The 19,042-nt window shown below is 35.3% G+C and overlaps 1 protein-coding gene across 4 annotated transcripts in view; it reads left to right on the forward strand.

Moving 5' to 3' along the window:
* LOC110023263 (solute carrier family 40 member 1-like) overlaps positions 1–19,042 on the forward strand; it is a 29,045-nt gene that overhangs the window by 8,499 nt on the left and 1,504 nt on the right. For all 4 annotated transcript variants that reach the window (XM_020722581.1, XM_020722579.1, XM_020722582.1 and 1 more), the window contains 4 exons: positions 4,313–4,744; positions 17,406–17,577; positions 18,176–18,313; positions 18,685–18,795. In XM_020722581.1, coding sequence (XP_020578240.1) covers positions 4,313–4,744; positions 17,406–17,577; positions 18,176–18,313; positions 18,685–18,795 — 853 coding nt within the window. The remainder of the gene's footprint in view (positions 1–4,312; positions 4,745–17,405; positions 17,578–18,175; positions 18,314–18,684; positions 18,796–19,042) is intronic.

A 19,042-nucleotide genomic window follows, 5' to 3' on the forward strand; every position in this document is an offset into this window, starting at 1 on the left:
AACTTATATATATATATATATATATATATATATATGTCTTCAAGATGCCATTTTGTAAAAACTTATAGTGGAGAAGAAAATGATGATTAAGTTTTCATTAGGACTAAATAAGAAATTAGATGAGGTCAGAAGAAGAATCATAGGGACGGAGCCTCTTCTTACCACAAGAAAAGCCTTTGTTGAAGTTCGAAGAGAAGAAAGGAGGAAAAAAATCATGATGATATGAAGTTTGAATTCATCTAGCATTGAATGCTCTGTTTTGTACTCACACAACTCTTCTAATGAATCAAAGACAAAGAAGAATCATCACCGGTGAGAATATTGTAAGAAATTTGGCCACACAAGACAGGCGTTGGAAAGTACATGGAAACCTGCAGATTGGAAACCGGGGTAAGGGAGGAAAGACCAAGACCGCAAGACCTATGCTGCTATATCTTCTGAAGGTTCATCTGAACTTAGTCCTTTCACTAAAGAACAACTAGAGGTGTTGAAGAAACTTATTTAGAGCACAACCGAGGAGCCTACCTGCTTAAGATGCATCAAAGTATAATATCCTCCCATCTCACTATCAATGAAAGATTTTGAGCTTGGATAATAGATTCGGATGCTTTTGATCACATGATTGAAGATATAAATGTTCACATCAATTACCAAAAATTCACCCACTCCAGATTTGTTAAACTTGCCGATGGATCTCACTCCAGGATTGTTGGAAAAGGAGAAGTGAAAGTTTCTAAAGATATTCAACTCTCTTATGCGTTTTATGTTTCACAATTAGATTGCAACTTATTTTCAATCTACAAGATTACTTATAACTTGAATCGCGTTACTAAATTTCACTTCATCTTGTGAACTTCAGGTGGTGGATTCAGAGAAGTTGATTGACAGTGCTGAATTGTATCAAAGTCTATGCCTGCTCAAGGAAAATTATTGTCTTAACACTTGTTCTCCCCGTATTCACGAGTCCGTTGTTCCTGAGTCTGCTGTGTTTAAGTCTGTTGTGACTCAAGTTTTGTTATGACATTGTCATTTTTTATGTCTCAATTTTCGTTTTGTTGCAAAGTTTTATCATCATTTTTATTAGTAAAAAATCAGAGTTTTATCAGTGTGAAACCTGTCAATGGGCTAAACATTCCCCCCATATTTAACATTTGTTTAAGTACAAACCTTCACAATCATTCTGTATCATCACAACATTTGTTCAACAATAACAACAACATCAACAAAACCTTTGTCCTACTAAATGAGGTTGGCTACTTGAATCCTTTTTCTCCATTGCATCCTATTTAGTGTCATATTTTCATTTAATTCTAATAAATTAAAATCATTTTTTATAGAATATGCCCAAGTCTTCATAGGTCTACCTTTGCCTTTTCTTAACATAAGTCAAATATAAAACATACACTCTTCTAATTGGATCAACACAGTGATATTTGTTGACCATTAAAATTGAAAACCATCAATGAAGTTAGATGATTTGCCTCCTTATAGATGGCAACACTAGAACTAGTTAGATATTTTTCATGAAGTAAAAATTTGAAACTGCATAAATTTTTTAGTCATTCCATAACATGATTTATATTAACTTCCAATGCAAAATTCAGATTGTCAAAACTGATAATGCAAATGAATACATCAACTCTATGATTGGATCCTACCTTGCAAAGAATGACATCATCCATGTACGTTATTGTGCTGAAATTTCTCAACAAAATGCGATAGCCGAGAGAAAGAATAAATATCCCTTTGAGGTATTTTGGTCTATAATACTCTCTCACATTGTCCCAAAAAGTTTTTGGGTAGATTTGCTCACAACAACCTACCTCATTAATAGAACGCCAAGTAGGGTTCTTGGATTTAAAGCTCCTCTCGATATTGTGATAAAAAACGCCCTCATGTCGGAGCCTTCTCATACAATCTTTCTTAAAAAGTATTTGGTTGTATTTCTTTTGCTCACATCCACCAACCAAACCACACAAAACTTGACCCACAATCCCTCAAATGTATTTTCCTAGGGTATGCTTCTAACAAAAAGGTGCAAGTGTTATTCTTCCATTACAAAAAAATACTATAGCTTCATGGATGCTACATTCTCTAAAAACCAACTCTATTATTACAAACCTAATATTCGGGGGAAGAGTCATGGTGAATATCAAACTTATGACTCCACTTTAGACACCCACACTGACCTAGAGTCATTAAAACATATTCTGCTTCCTTACACTAGTATAGATACATACACTGATCTAGAGTCATCGCAATCTGTTCTCCTTCCATCTAACCATCTAGCTTCCCAAGTTCCTTCTGTTGAGAACATCCAATCGGAGATTAAAAATAAAGATCCCCGTGTATATACTAGGGGATAGGAATTCACCGAGTAGGATAAAGATAATATGCAACCACATGATTGATCACAACTAAACCTGAATTCACCCATCTCTGAGGTTCCAAGGGAAGTAAAATCCACCAAAGAAGATAGGGAAAGTTGCACAAATTATTCTATCCATAAATATGCTACTATGGTTATCATCAACTTACAAAGCTTCTGTATCAAATCTTGATAGTGTGCAAATACCCAAGTTAATTCATGAAGCACGCCACAATCTAGAATAAAATAATGTAGTTGAAGAGATCCAAACACTTAAGCTAATGACACTTACAAGACTTCCTCCAAATAAAAGATCAAGTGGATGCAAATGGGTTTTCAATGTTAAGTACAGAGCATAATGGAGCATTGAGAGGTTCAAGGCTAGGTTGGTGACCAAAGTTTTCACTCAGTTATATGAGACAAACTATCAAGAATTCTTCTCTCATTGGCAGTGAATTAATAGTGAGAATTGCATCAACTTGATATGAAGAATATATTTTTGAATAAAGTCATGAAAGAAGTGTATATGGAAATTCCCTTAAGACTGGGAGATAACTTAAATAAACATCATGTTTGTAAACTAAAGTAGTCAGTTTATGACCTCAAACAATCGTCAAGGGCTTGGTTTGATAAGCTTGGCAGACTATGAAATCTAATGAGTACATCCAATGCCAAGTAATCATACACCGTTCATAAAGCATGCACAAGAAGGTAAGAAAGCGATACTCATTTTCTATATTGATGGTATGGTCTTGATAGGTGTTGATGACACAGATTGGAAAGTCAAAGATGGTTCCTGTTACTAAATTTTAAATTAAAGATCTTGGAGCAATAAAATACTTTATAAGCATGAAAATGCCCTGGTCCAGGATAAATATTATGATATCCTAAAGGAATTACATCTTATATTTATTAAAAGAAACATGAATGTTAGTGCAAACCTATACAAACTCTTATGCCCGGGGAAATCTTATCACATGGAGGAGCAAGAGACAAGCAGTGGTCTCTAGAAGTAGTGCAAATTATGAGTATCTGACACTTTGAGAATTTGTGAAGGAATGTAGATTCAAAGGGTATTAATGAGCTGGGATACTCCACGTCCCACGATTAATCCTTTAAAGTTGTTCAGCGATAGCCAAGCCACCATCAGTACTGAAGAATCCTTTATATCATGACAAGATCAATCACTTTAAGATTGATAGACATTTTATCTCTAAAAATTTCAATGGAGTTGTTATTCACAGTGTCTTCACGAAATCGCGGGGGAGTGTGAAATTTTGTGTTTCCTTTTTAGATTTATCCTCATTTATTTCTCTATTATTATGTTTCTAGTTTTGTCCTTATTTGTTTGTTGTATCTATGGTAAGTTATAATTGTAGAACTTATACTTGCTCTAGAGTTTACTATCTATATAATGAGAGTTGTAATATGAAGATTAAGAAATAAGAGAATTTTCCGGTTACATTCTCCTTCAGTATGACTAGCTTTTGAAAGTACAATTTGCATATTTTAAATTCTTTCTCCTGCTGGTGGGCATTTAGATACATGACACAATTCTTATGTATTTACTTTTTTTCACTCCAAAACTTTCATATTTACACACATAACACTCAAATCTTTAATGCCACATCAAAATTAGCAATATTACCATTTTTTTAAAAGTAAAATATCTTTTCATGCATGGTAAAACACTAAGCGCCATGCATGTAAATATGAAAATATAGTTGTGAGATATGTAAATACATAAAAATTGAGTGCTACTTATGTAAATTTCCCTTGATTTTATTTGTTGCAAAGGTTGTTATATGGAACATTTTAGGATTATTTCTTCGTTTTTCATGCGAAGCAGATTGTAATTCAACACCAATATTCTCTTGTACAAATTACTGATATTATTTGGTCGAACAATATTACAAAACTTCATTTCTTTCCGTGGGATTTCAGGGTGGTTGTAATTTCCCACGGGCGGCCTCCTGAGGAGCTTGCAGAAATGAACTCTACCGTCAGAAGGATTGATTTAATCTGCAAACTTTTCGCCCCAGTTTTGACAGGTTTCATCATCAGCTTCGTGTCATTGGTGGCATCAGCCGTAACTCTAGCACTGTGGAATGTGTTATCAGTATGGTTAGAGTATTGGCTTTGGATTACAGTATACCATGGCTTTCCTGCTCTGAGTGAAAGCAGAGAAAGAAGACACGTAGAAGAAGTTTCAAGCTTTTCCATAGAATCTTCAATGGTGGAATCAAGTAGTTGGAGAAGGAAAATGGCTGAATGTTTGTCAAAGACGCTTTGCTTTGATGCCTGGATTGTTTATTTTAATCAAGATGTGGTGCTTCCTGGCGTGGCTTTGGCTTTGCTGTATTTCACCGTCTTAAGGTTGGTTTCTTCGATCTTTTTGGGTTTTATCTATCTTTCAAAATGTATTATAATTCAAGTTTTATTTGTTGATTCAACAAGTTTGATATTTTGAGTAAAGTATCAAAATAGTGTCCTGACTATTTACTTTAAGGGTCATTTTAATACCGAAGTATGTAAAAGTGTCAAATAAGTTACTAGGCCTGACTATTTACTTTAAGGGTCATTTTAATACCGATGTAAAAGTGTCAAATAAGTTACTAGGTTTTTTAAGATGTAGTTGGCTGCAACATGGTTTTATGTTAAGTAGGATTTATCTAATCTAATAAATCCGGATTTTTCAAATCCAGTGCGATGGCGATGGAGCTCGCGAACTATGATGGAGTAAATCTTTTAAATCTGCCTTGCAATTGGATTTAGTAAATTTAAATTTACGTCATAAGAGAGATGAAACGGGAGAAACGGAGACGGAACACAAGAAATTTTGATTTAACGGAGCGTTGAATTAAATTTTTTTTTTATAGCTAGATCTACCTTAAATTCATGTCTAAATCATATTAAAACAATACTACCAAACACCCCCTTAACATGGGCTAAAATAGTCCTCCTTGGAGACTATTTTTACCATAGGGAGGACTATGTTAGCATAATTTAAAAAGTTTGGGGACTAAAATGATCCTTTTATTGATTATGGGATTAAAATAAATCCTTACAGAGAATCAGGGGATCATTTTGACAAATTTCTCTTGATATTTTTCCCTTTTGCTTTATTAATATCATTAAAATTTAAATATTGCTTTCAAAAAATTATGTTTTCACTTTTATTTTTGGATTTTAGAAAACATGTTTAGATAAATTACTAAAATTTGGAACATGAATTGAAATGCGTTTGGGCTGACCCATAAAGGTTTGGGAATTGGTTGTTGCAGAACGTCTTCTTGTCTGGGGTTCTTAAGCTGTTGTAGAAAGTCTTAGTGTTTAGGGTTCTTAGAACAACTAAATGATGTAATATATGCTTAAATCAGTTTAGAAATTTGTAGTTACGAAGGCCACCAATTATCATTATTTTTTGATTTAAACATGAAAGTTCTAGAAACTCATGTCAGAATGTAATTTAACTGATAACCAAAATCAAAGAAATCCATTAAGCATTTAAAACCGCCAAAAATGACTTGTCAATTAAAATTTACAATGTAAGAAAGTAACCCAATTGTAACAGATTTAACTAAATTCAAACGTGCTCCCAAACACCTGAAGAAAAGAGAACGAGAAGAAAAATCACTAAATATAGAACTTTTAGGCTTTCAATAGATGCAAAAAGATGAATTATCTCAGATATTGGTTGCACCATAATCAAAAGAACAAAGTGCAATCAAGCACACAAGATTGAATAAAAGAGGAAAGTTTATTAAGCTAAAGGTTTTTTCTTCTTCCCTACATGCCTAAAGATTATTCTATTTACAAATTGTTCTATCAAGAACTATCAAGAACTATCAAGAACTATCAAGAAGTTTTAAAAAATTCAGTCTTTTGTTACTAGAAGCAAAATCAGTTAGCTTCAATAACAACTTATCCATGAGATTATAATATAAAAAATAGCTCGTACTCAAACCGAAGCAAACTAGAGGTGCACTAATCCAATAACATCATAACAAAAGAGATTTCATCCCATTCTCATAGGCATGTCATGATAAGCATTTTTAATCTTTTAAACTGAAATATTGCAAAATTAAATATTAACTATAAAATAATGAGAGAGATTTCATCCCATTCTCATAGGCATGTCATGATAAGCATTTTTAATCTCTTAAACTGAAATATTGCAAAATTAATTATTAACTATAAAATAATGAGAGTAAACTAATTTTTTTGAACATATTGTATGGCCAAAAGCGGTCATAATGAGCCAACGGGAACAAAGATTGGCTAAAAGGTCCTTTTTAGACCTAAGCCGACCAAGTGATCCAGTCCTGCAAGCAAATGAAGTAAAGGCAATCTAGCCTAAGTGGTTGACAACCAGTAGCCAGTAACCAGTAACCAGATTCGAGCAGCCGAGTGTGATTGACCAAATATGATTCGCTGAGCAAAGATACACGAATATGATAAACCAACTATTAGCAAACCACATCAAACAATATCGAAGCAAATGAAGTAAAGGCAATCTAGCCCAAGTGGTTGACAACCAGTAGCCAGTAACCAGTAACCAGATTCGAGCAGCCGAGTGTGATTGACCAAATACGATTCGCTGAGCAAAGATACCCGAATATGATAAACCAACTATTAGCAAACCGCATCAAACAATATCAGACGACTGATGAGATTGTAATTTACTCGCCCATGAGGCGAGTGTCTGCAAGGTGAGTCCCAAATGTGGAAAACTAACTTGACATTAGATGTGACTCAGCAAATTGGTCGCTGATATCGGCTTGAATATGGCTCCCGCAGAAGATTAGAGACCCGAGATAATATAAAATACATACTCATGGAAATAAATGACAAAATTCAAGCAGCCGAAGAACTTAAGAAAGCTTAGTGTAACCATAACATTTGTATATTTAATAGGAGAATGCCCCTATATAAGGGGTGGGGAGTTAATGTAAAAGGAGGACCCTTTTTGCCATTGAATGGTTACCCTAAAATATAATGCAATCCATAGCTTCACCTTCCCTTCTCTAGGTCTTTCCTCATTTCCAATTAGCTCTGCTCTTGAGGCGTGAATCTCGAGGCGTGAATACAACAACAACAACAACAACAACAATAACCACAAGCCTTTATCCCACTACTTTGATCCTTTTTCTCCATTGTATCTTGTCGAGTGTCATGTTTTCATTTAATTCTAATAAATTAATATCATTTTTTATACAATAAGCCCGAGACTTTCTAGGTCTACCCCTGCATTTCTTAGCATAATTCGAATCTAAAACATCTACTCTCCTAACTTGATCATCAGATTGCCGACATTTAATGTGACCAAATCATCTAAGATGACTCTCTTTAATTTTGTCTGCCACTGGAGCTACACCGTAAAGCCACTCATCCACCTAAGCATTCTCATCTCGGCAACACTTAACTTAGTTTTATGCTTCTCTATTAAAGACCAACATTCTGCGCCACAAAGCATTGCAGGTCTCACTACCATCTTATAAAATTTTTCTTTCAGTTTTAGTGATACTTTTCTATCACACAATAGGCCCGAGGCATTCCTCCACTTCAACCAACCAAGGTGAATTCTACTAATAACATCCACATTTATACTACCATTACTTTGAACAATAGACCCAAGATATCTAAAGCGTTCATACCTTCTAATAATTTGATCACCCTAGTTACAACTCTATCACTAGAGTTATTACTACTAAAATTACATTCAATGTATTTAGTTTTAGTTCTACTCAAATGAAAGCCTTTAGACTCCAAAGTAGACCTCCATAATTCATGTTTTTTCTGAGCTCTTTCTCTAATCTTATCAACAAGAAGGATATCATCAACGAAAAGCATACATCAAGGTACATTCTTCTGTAAATGTCCAGTAAGAGCATCTATAACTAAAGCAAAAAGATATGGACTTAAAGCTGATCATTAATGTAATCCAATTGAAATAGGAAAATATTTGTTCAGTGGTCCTTCTGTTCGACCACAAGTAACATCACTAGTATACATAACTTTAATGACTTGAATATAAGTCATATCAACACCTTTCTTTTCTAGAACTCTCCAAAGGATATCTCAAAGGATATCTCTGAACTCTCCAAAGGATATCTCTTGGAACCTTATCGTAAGCTTTATCTAAAAATCATATGTTCATATGTAGATCCTCATTATTCTCTCTGTACTTCTCCATCAAACCTCTCAATAAATGTATAGCTTCCATAGTAGACATCCCCAATATAAATCCAAAATGATTGTGAGAAATCTTTGTAATACGTCTTAACATTTGTTTAATTTCCCTCTTCCATAATTTTAAAGTACGACACATCAATTTAATTCCTCTATAGTCTGCACACTTCCTAAAAATGAGAATCAAAATAATCTTCTTCCACTCATCAGGCATCCTTTTAGTTTTTAAAATAATATTAAAGAGCTCACTTACACACTTCAATTGAGATATCATCAGGTCCTACAGACTTTCCACCCTTGGTTTTCATTAAATTCTCTTCAACTTCTTTTCTACTTATGCGACGGTAAAAATCAATATATTAAGATCATCAAGGTTGATCTTATTTTTAGAAATTTTATTGAAAAGTTTAACAAAATAGCTCACCCACCTGTGTTGATTATTTTTTTTAAGAAAAATACTTTTTGATTTTCATCTTTAATACACTTTACTTGAGTTATATCTTTACTTTTCTTTTCTCTTTGTTTGGCTAGTTTTGCACATATATTTTTCACCATCTTTAGTATCTAATATATCATAAAAATGCTAAAAACAAAATTTTTAGCTCCACAAATTGTTCTTTTAGACTCCCTACGGGTCATTTTATATTTTTCTCAGTTCTCTTATGCTTTTATAGTTAGACCAATTTTTATAACATAACTTCTTATATTATATCTTTTCTTGCACATTATTATTCCATCATTAATTATTTTTGTTTATAGGAATTTTTCTTTTGTCTATAGGAATTTTTCTTTTTGATTCTCCAAGTACATATTTTGTCACTTGTTTTATTGTGTTTGTAATTTTATGCCACGTAGAATTTGCTTTTTCATAAACATCCAAAATATTGAAATCATGAAGTTTACTCATAAAAATAATTTTATTAGCGTCTTTTAGGTGCCTCAATCTAATTCTATGACAATGATTCTAGTACTCTTTATTTTATAACTCTTTATCTTAAAATCTAGCACTAATAATCAATGCTAAATGCTTAAATTCTCTATCTTGAGGCCTGAATTCACATACAAAATAAGATTCAACACATATATTTGCTTGTTGTTTTCACCGAATATATGCTTACAAATCTCCATCAACTCTGCCTAGTTTGAACGAATTTGGCTTTAAATAATTTAGCATTTAATATTCAAGAAGTAGATTGTGCTTTCTATTATATCACGTGAGAATCAACTTAAACAGCTCACTTGTGAAAATGTAAAAAATTTCTCTAAAATTCACCGTCAATAATAGGTATAATTTTATCATCTAATATAACCTCAGGAACAATAAATGTAAAATTGTCTAGCATTATGTTGGTTGCAAATTCACAAGGAGATGGAAAAATAAGAGAAGAATCTGATATGCACCAGAACCAAAATTAACAAACAAATGACATGAAATAAGTAAGAAAACTCACATTAGGGCTAGTTTTACTGATTTCCAAGTAAAACAACAAGATTCAAGATTGATCTACAATTTGATAAGTAGATTATTTTTCCATAAACCCTAGACGCCGTCAGGAATAAGACTTCAAGCAAGAAAGTATAATTTAAAGCAAACCCTAGCTAATTAGCCATAATAAATACTCCCACAGATACATTCAAACATTCTCTAAAAAACTCTCTTACTTTCCTCTCCTCACGTATGTGATTAGTGGTTTTGCGGGTTCCACATGAGGGTTGGTTACCCACTAGTTTGGCTTGACCGGCCAGAGCTAAATCGGTCCAGGGAAGATCTACGCATCAATACTCCCTTATTAAAGAAGCACCTTATTCTCAAAGTGGAATGATGGAAATTACTTCTGGATCACTTCATAATGGCCCCAATTTGCTTATAATCTGGCATATCTTTCCATTTAATCAGTGCTTCCTTTGCTCCACTTTGCTCCACTTGATCCTCGACGCACCCGTTCTACCTCTAAAGGTTCCAAAATCACCTCCAAGTACGGGTGTAAATGAGCCGAGCTCGAGCAAGCCCAATAATTGTTCATGTTCAGCTTATTAAAATTTATTTTTTTTCGTGTTCGGCTTATTTATAATTTGATTTTAAAAAAAATTATTCGTGTTCGACTCGTTTATTTAATGAACAATTCAAACAGAGCTGCTTAACAATCCAAACACGATTTGTTTGCGAATAACAAGCTTTTTTAACAGCCCTATTGTGAGATAGGATTGAGTTTAGGTTTGTTTGTTTCTTTTTAGCATTTAAATACCTACAGACCAAGTCCTATATATTTACATTTGTAACACCTAAGTTTTACTTTTTACATTTATACTACCCAAATCTTTTATATGCATTTTTTAAATATAATATAAAAATTTAATATTAAAAATGATATAAATAAATATTATTATTTATTTATTTTGAGCAAAAATGAGCCGAGCACGAACGAACAAACTTTTGTTTGTGTTCTGCTCAGTTATAAATCGAGCTCAAAAAATGATTTGTGTTTGGCTCGCTTATTTGACGAACAAATCAAATAGGGGCTACTTAACAAGCCAAACATGTGCTGTTTGCAAACGACGAGTTTTTTTGGCAAACCTACCTCTAAGTTTTCTGTCAGTGTCGGATTTAGTGGGGACGAGGGTGTGTGGTCTGTGATAACACATCTTAGTTGTGATACATGAAATATTTGATGCAATGATGATAATGGTGAAAATTTCAGACAGTATGCCACGGTCCCAATGCTTGCCACAATCTCTTAGCATCGAAAATAATGTGGAGAAGCTTCTCACTTCTCCTGGATAGTTTCTTCTGCCAGTAAGGTCTCAGCTTCAAATAAACCGTGCCTTCCAGTACAAATTATACCTTCTTATTGTGTCCATCCACCTTCCTCTTCATGGTATGTCAGACCCTCAATAGATGTCGCTTGAGTTATGCCAATATCCTATCCCTTTCTTCCAAGTACTGGTTCACACTAGATACTAGTGTAGTGCTATGCCCATAGTGTATCTGGTGAGGTGGATGCCCCCTAAATAAAATTCTGAATGGAGTGGTTTGGGCTGCAATATGGTATGAAGTATTGTACCAATACTCAGTCCAAACAAATCACTTTGCCAAAAGTTTCGACGTATCTGATACAAAATAACGTAGATATGTCTTCACACTTCTGTTGACCACCACTGTTTGACCATCTGTTTGGAGATGATATGTTGTGCTCTTCTTTAGGACTGTCTCTTGTAACCTGAACAGTTCCTTACAGAAATAGTTGAGGAACACCTTGTCCCTGTACGATACAATAAATTCTAGAATACCATGCAAACGAACAACTTATTGTGTGAATACCACGACGACTCAGACAACAGGATAAGGGGGTCATAATTGAATAAAGTGTGCATACTTGCTAAGACAATCCACTACCACCAATATCACTGTAATCCCCTATAATTGTAGCAATCCCTCCATAAAATCTACCGTACCTCCTCTCAAACCTTCCCACTTAAAGCTAGGGGCTGCAGTAACCTTCCAAGTGTCACAATCAAATAATTGTCATTAGCGTACGTCTCATCCTGCCACCATGTCCTCTACATCTTTATACATCCTCACCTGGTATAGCTCTGTTGATAGTCGACCGGAAATCTTCTGTACCCTTGAGTGCTCTGCTCCCCAATCGCATTGTCGTGAAACTTTTGCAACAGTTTGGAGATGTACTTCGATGCCCTAGATAACACGAATTGTCCCTGGTAGTAGTTGTTTTCCCCTCAATGTGTATCTTGAATGACTGTTCAGATCCTGTTGTAACTCTATCCTGCTTGCTCTCCTGCCTCAGGGCTTCCTAATCTCGGACTAAGGGCACTGATAATATTGTCATCTGGGGCTCTTCCACCTTCTTCGATAATGCATCCCTGGTTTTTTTCTCTAACCCCGAGTAGTATTGGATCTCAAAATCACATTCAAGTAACTAAGATAGCCACATTTAATGCTCCTCAGTCACCATCCTCCGCTCCAACAGGTACTTCAGGCTCCTTGACTTGTCCTGACTATAAAGTGTCTTTCCAACAGATAGGGATGCCACTTCTGAATAGCTAAGATAATAACATTGAATTTCTGCTCGTACACGGACTTGAGCCTTGCCATGATCGTAATTACCTTTCTAAAATAGGCAATAGGCTACTGGTCCTGCATGAGCATCGTCCTCAATCCATATCTTGATGCATCCGTCTTTATCTCAAATGGCCTTGAAGTCTTGAAGTGCTAATACCAAAATGCTGATTATGACTCTCTTCAATTGTTCTAAAGCTTGTTTTGTTGATTCCACCCACTTGAAACTGCCTTTCTTCAGTTGCTCGGTCAATAGCCATGCTCTTTCATGAATTTTTGTTAGTATCCGATGAGGCCTAAGAATCCTCTCAATTCCTTGCTCCTCGACAAAGGCTGGTTCAACATAGCTTCGATCTTGGACTGATCTGTTGCTACCCTGCCTAGGTCACCACATACCCTATGTACTCCACTTGTGACTGTGTAAAGAATATTTCTTCAAGTTGGCATATAACTGGTGCTCTCTTAACGTTTTCAATATTGTCCTCAGGTGTCCCGTATGCTTTGTCTTTATACGACTGTAGATCATGATGTCAGCAAAAAATGCCACAATGAACTTCCTGAGATAAGTCTGAAAAACCTTATTCATAGAGATTGGAATGTGGCTGGAGCATTGGTAAGGCCGAACGACATCACCAAAAACTCATAATTTCCTTCATGAGTCATGAACTCTATCTTGTGCACATCAGCTGGATTCATCCTAATCTTATGGTATCTCAATTTCAGATCGATTTTCGAGAAGATAATTGCTATATAAAAATCATCCAAAGTTCATCAATCACCAGAATAGAAAACTTGTCCGATATAATTTCTTTATTCAAAGTCGTGTAGTCCACACAAAATCTCTAGCTATCATTCTTTTTCTTCACCAATAGAACTTGAATGAAAATGGAGCTCGCACTAGAAATGATAATCCTTACTTCGAGCATCTCTCAGATCAATTTTTTTATCTGATCCTTCTGAATCTGGGGATATCAATATGATTTGACATTGATAGGAGGAACTGCTTCCTTAAATATAATGACACGCTCATGCTCTCTTGGTGGCAGTAGCCCACTAGGCGGTTGAAAAATGTCTGAAAATTGATGTAGAAGCTATTGATCACACTTCAAGAATTCCATCGACTTTGGCACTCGAGTTTTCTCTATACTTTATAGCTTCCTCAACTATAATTTTGAGTGAGACCAAGGTTCTTCATAGGCTAGCATTTCCTCTCTGCACCACCTTCCTTCCCTCCACCTGAATCTCTATATTCAAAGATTTCTAATTGACCTTCGCCTCTTCAATCGTCTGTAGCCGCTTCATTCGCAGAATTACATTAGTGCTTCCCAAGTCCAAGGAAGTCATCTGCCACCTGTGAGCCTTGTTTTATCAACCTTTATACCTTGAAAATTCCCCAACTTTTCTTCATCTTTCTTGTCTCCATCATAATCCCAAAGCTTTTCATATCTACCAGTGTCAACCCTAGCTGATCCACAACCCGATTTTATATAAAATCAAGGGGTCCCACTATCCATGTTGCTCCCAATTTGTCCCCTCACTTTCATGGTATAATTTGGAGTAAAGCCCGCCATTGAGTTGAAGGACACCTCCACTACATTCAATGCAAGTCCTCCTCTACCTCTGACTCCCACTTTTTGCCTCCTACTCCTCACAAATTACGACATGTAGCATGCTCTCTTTGCACCAGTGGCCTGAGACACACTTCTCATCACATAAAAAATATAATCTCTTTGCTTTCTTGTCTTGCACTCTACCTCCACGGGGCACTTAAATTTGACCCTGGGATGGGCCCCCACATTTCTCTCATTCGGTTTCTTTCTGAAGTGACACCATATGGGTTCTCGGTGCCATGGTCATTGAGGTACTCTTGTGGAATCTTCCAATATTGCTGCTTTTGCTGGTCTTCTTCTTCTACTTCTTGTCTTCCACCATTTGGGCAAGGTCCATCATCTCCCTTAATCCTTGCGGCCTCTATGGTTGGAGTGTTGCCCGTATTTCAGCCTTTAAGAATTTCATGAGGTTCTCCTCCAATCCTGCTTCAGAAATTTCCCTCAGTTGTCCCAATAATAGCTCAAATCTCTCTATATTCCATGATAGTTCCCTCCATAGTCAATATATAGAATTGCTCTTGTAGGTCTTTTTTTCTGAATGGCTCGAAAATGTTCCAACAAACAATCATTTTTCTTCCCACGAACAAATCAGGTATCTCTTCTCCATCCATTGGAACTTTGCAGAGCTTTCCCCTCCAAACATAGTCCTGTTGCCTTGACCTTCTTCTCTCCATTTAGCCCATTCACCTAGAAGTATTACTCCACATGATACACCCATCCATGTGTGTCTTTTCCCTCGAAGATTGGTATTTTCAACTTCCTATCCTCTCATCTTGGTATTTCCCCTCATATATCCAGGGCGAAACTCCCTCTTTCGATCATAGCCATATCCCATTCCAGTTTCTCTCTTTCTTTCTATGTGCTCCTCCAAAACTCCCTGCATAAACCCTCCCTGTTTCGGCCTAACCCCCTCTGCTAGAAATCTCTAATGCTCTCTCTCTTGGAGTCCTAGGAGGGGGTTCTTGATGGTAGATACCTTCGTCCTGATGTTCCTCTCGTTCGATTTTATTTTCCTTTTGATTTTATCAAAGATTTTCCGATCAAACCTTAGTTAAGGTTTACAGATGGAGCTGCTTGCGGGGTTTTGGATTAAGCCTCCTCAACATCTCCTCCACACCTCAAATTGTCCTTCAAATCGGTTTTCCATGGAAGAAAACATTTTTTCTATGGTTGAGACTCTTTCCTCCAATCCGGATTTCAGTTGTTCTACTTCTCCTTCCAACCTCTTTTCCAAAGCATCTACTTTTCGTACTACCATCTCTCCAATATCATGCTCTCAACCAAAATCAGTGAACAGATGACACGGAATAAGTGGAAAAGCCAAAATTAGGGATATTTTTGTCAATTTCCAAACAAAACAACAAGAGACAAGATTGATCCACAATTCGAGAAATAAATTATATCTCTGCAAATCCTAGACACCGCTAGAAGCAAGACTCCAAAGGAAAAACTGCAGCAAAACATAACTTAAAGCAAACCTTAGCTAATTAGCCCTAATAAGTACTCCCCAATATACATTCAAACTTCCCCCCCAAATCTCCCTTACTTTCCTCTCCCTCCGTGCGTGATCCTTAGAGGATCGGTGTATCAAAATCCAAAGACATTTGTTATAGATTAATGAAATAAAGTCAAATCATATGCATTTAAGAATGAACTAATGCTAGAACTTTCTTGACCTTTAATTTATAAACATTTGTCCCCATAAACTGCATTATACTAAATGGACATATTTTTTTGCCACGGTCCCAATGCTTGCCACAATCTCTTAGCATCAAAAATAATGTGGAGAAGCTTCTCACTTCCCCTGGATAGTTTCTTCTGCTAGTAAGGTCTCAGCTTCAAATAAACCGTGCCTTCCGGTACAAATTATACCTTCTTATTGTGTCCATCCACCTTCCTCTTCATGGTATGTCAGACCCTCAATAGATGTCGTTTGAGTTATGCCAATATCCTATCCCTTTCTTCCAAGTACTGGTTCACACTAGATACTGGTGTAGTGCTTTCCTCTCCCTTCGTGCGTGATCCTTGGAGGATCGGTGTATCGAAATCCAAAGACATTTGTTATAGATTAATGAAATAAAGTCAAATCATATGCACTTAAGAATGGACTAATGCTAGAACTTTCTTGACTTTTAATTTATAAACATTTGTCCCCATACACTGCATTATACTAAATGGACATATTTTTTTGGCGTTTAATTTCTTATAAAATATTTTAGAATTTTTAATGATTTAGGCACACCACCATCTAATCATATGGTTTATGCTGCATATACCTCAAGTTCACAACAATAGTTGATTTCCTGTTAATATTTTCATGCAACTCATGCACATGATCTATGAATGATTATACAAATTCACTAGGCTGACTTAACAGTAGAGCTATAAAAAGCTCGTGTTTATGACCTTTGCCTCACTAAGAAGATCGTATTTCACTCACTCACTCTGACAATGAACTTAGCTTAAACAAATAATTTGAGCTCATTTTTAAACCGACCAAACATAAACAGACCTTTACTTGACCGTATTCAGCTGGCTAATGATTTGTATAAAAATAATACACGTACACATGCACATAAAAAATTACTTTCTTTGAGCAAGACAAATAAAATACATTATTGGATCAATACCAAGCCCATCATTTTTTATTAGGGCAATTTACGTACATATCTCACAATTCTTATGTAATTACATGTCTAACACTCAAACTTTCATATTTACATAGCACTCAAATCGTTTACTTCACATAAAAAATATCTCCTTTACTATCTTTTTAAGAGTAAAATACACATTTTCATGCATAGGTTTATGAGACCAAGATGTTATAATAAGTGTGTATATTTAATTACATAAGAATTGTGTTGTGTGTGTAAATTTATCATATTGTTAATGTTCTCAGACAATTACTCATATGATCAATATCAACCAAATTTTCCACGGGACAAAAACAAATGATAATTAATAGCAAATTTGTTTGAGCGTTTTGAACTGAGTTGTGAACCAAATCGTGAAAATTCATGTTTGAATAGAGCCTTCTGCCGAACACGAACCAAACCGCGGCGGCATAGTAGTGACCGCGGACCTATGGCCACGTTCTAAACCTTTTTTTTCCCCTGATTATTACCCCCATTTAGAGCCTAAGTTTTGCATGTCATTCCAGTTTTGGGACACTAATGACAGCCACATTGGAGTGGAAAGGCATCCCAGCCTACATCATCGGCATAGCAAGGGGGATTAGTGCCATTATCGGAATTATGGCGACCGTCGTTTATCCAATTTTACATTCTCGCATTTCAACGCTGCGGACTGGACTATGGTCTATATGGACACAGGTACTCTTCTGTGCATGTTATTTAGGCTGTGGATGTTGACTATTTTGAGTTTTTATTTTCAAAATGTTGAATGGAAAAAAACTCATATGGATTTTACATTTATATTTTGGGGCATTTACATACATGGCACCCAAAACTTTCATTTTTACATGCATAACACCCAATTCTTTCATGTCACATGGACTAATTACACCTTTTAATGGTCAAATCTACTTTTTCATACATAGATAAATATCAAAGTTTAGGTGCGAGATACATAAATCCATAAGAATTGAGTGCTACGTATGTAAATTTCCCTAATATTTTTAAAGCATGATAAAAAATTGGGAAATTTACATACATACCACACAACTCTTATATAGTTATAAATATAAGACTTTGGTACAATAAACCCATGCATGATGTGATGGTATTATTAGCACTCGATTATGTATTTACATATCTCACATCCAAACTTTCATATTTACACACCTATGTGTGTAAATATGAAAGTTTAAGTTTGAGATATGTAAATACATAAGAATTGTGTTCTATGTATGTAAATGCCCCATTTTATTAATGGTGAAGAAGACTGTAGTGGCTATTACTTCTGTTGCAGTGGTGTTTTCTGTTAATATGTTTGGCGTCCATTTGGGTGAGCAACGGCATTGCTTCGGCATGGATACTAATGGGCGGAGTTGCTGCGTCACGGCTTGGATTATGGATGTTTGATCTTGGTGTTACGCAACTAATGCAGGTATTGAATTTGGGAAATTTACATACATACCACACAATTCTTTATGTATTTACATATCTAATATTTAAACTCGTATATTTATATTTATAATTCTTTAGTGGGGTGCTTGTTGATCAGGTGAATAATGTGATAAACCTAAACTCTCATATTTACATGCATGCCACACATTTCTTACATATTTACATGCTAATATTTAAACTTTTTTATCAAACTTCGGCGCTTGATATGTAATAAATACATAAAAAATGTGTGGTATGTATGTAATTTCCCTGTATTTTTTTATGTCAAATTGGACTTTCTTTTTCTGATTTGTGAAGTCTATAGAAATATCAATTACTGCTACTGAGCTGCTATATTGTTTGATCAAACAGGACCAAGTCTCTGAAGCTGACAGATGCATTGTTGGTGGAGTTCAGAGCTCGCTTCAGTCCTTTCTGGATTTGCTTACTTACGTTATGGGGTTAATTGTTTCAGATCCAAGGGTAGGTCATCTACACTGAACTCTTAAAAGAATTCATATATGGGGCATGTCCATACATACCTCCCAATTCCTATGTATTAAACTTTACTTTGTTACATTTATACCACCCAAACCTTTCATATCACAGCAAAAATATCACCATTTCAATTTTTAAAATGTGAAATACAGCTTTCCATGCACAAGTGAAGTGACTTGTATGTAAAAATTGAAGTTTAGGTGTTAGATATGCAAATGCATGAGAATTGAAT

Source organism: Phalaenopsis equestris, unplaced genomic scaffold, assembly GCF_001263595.1.
Source record: "Phalaenopsis equestris unplaced genomic scaffold, ASM126359v1 Scaffold000223, whole genome shotgun sequence".
NCBI lineage: Eukaryota > Viridiplantae > Streptophyta > Magnoliopsida > Asparagales > Orchidaceae > Phalaenopsis > Phalaenopsis equestris.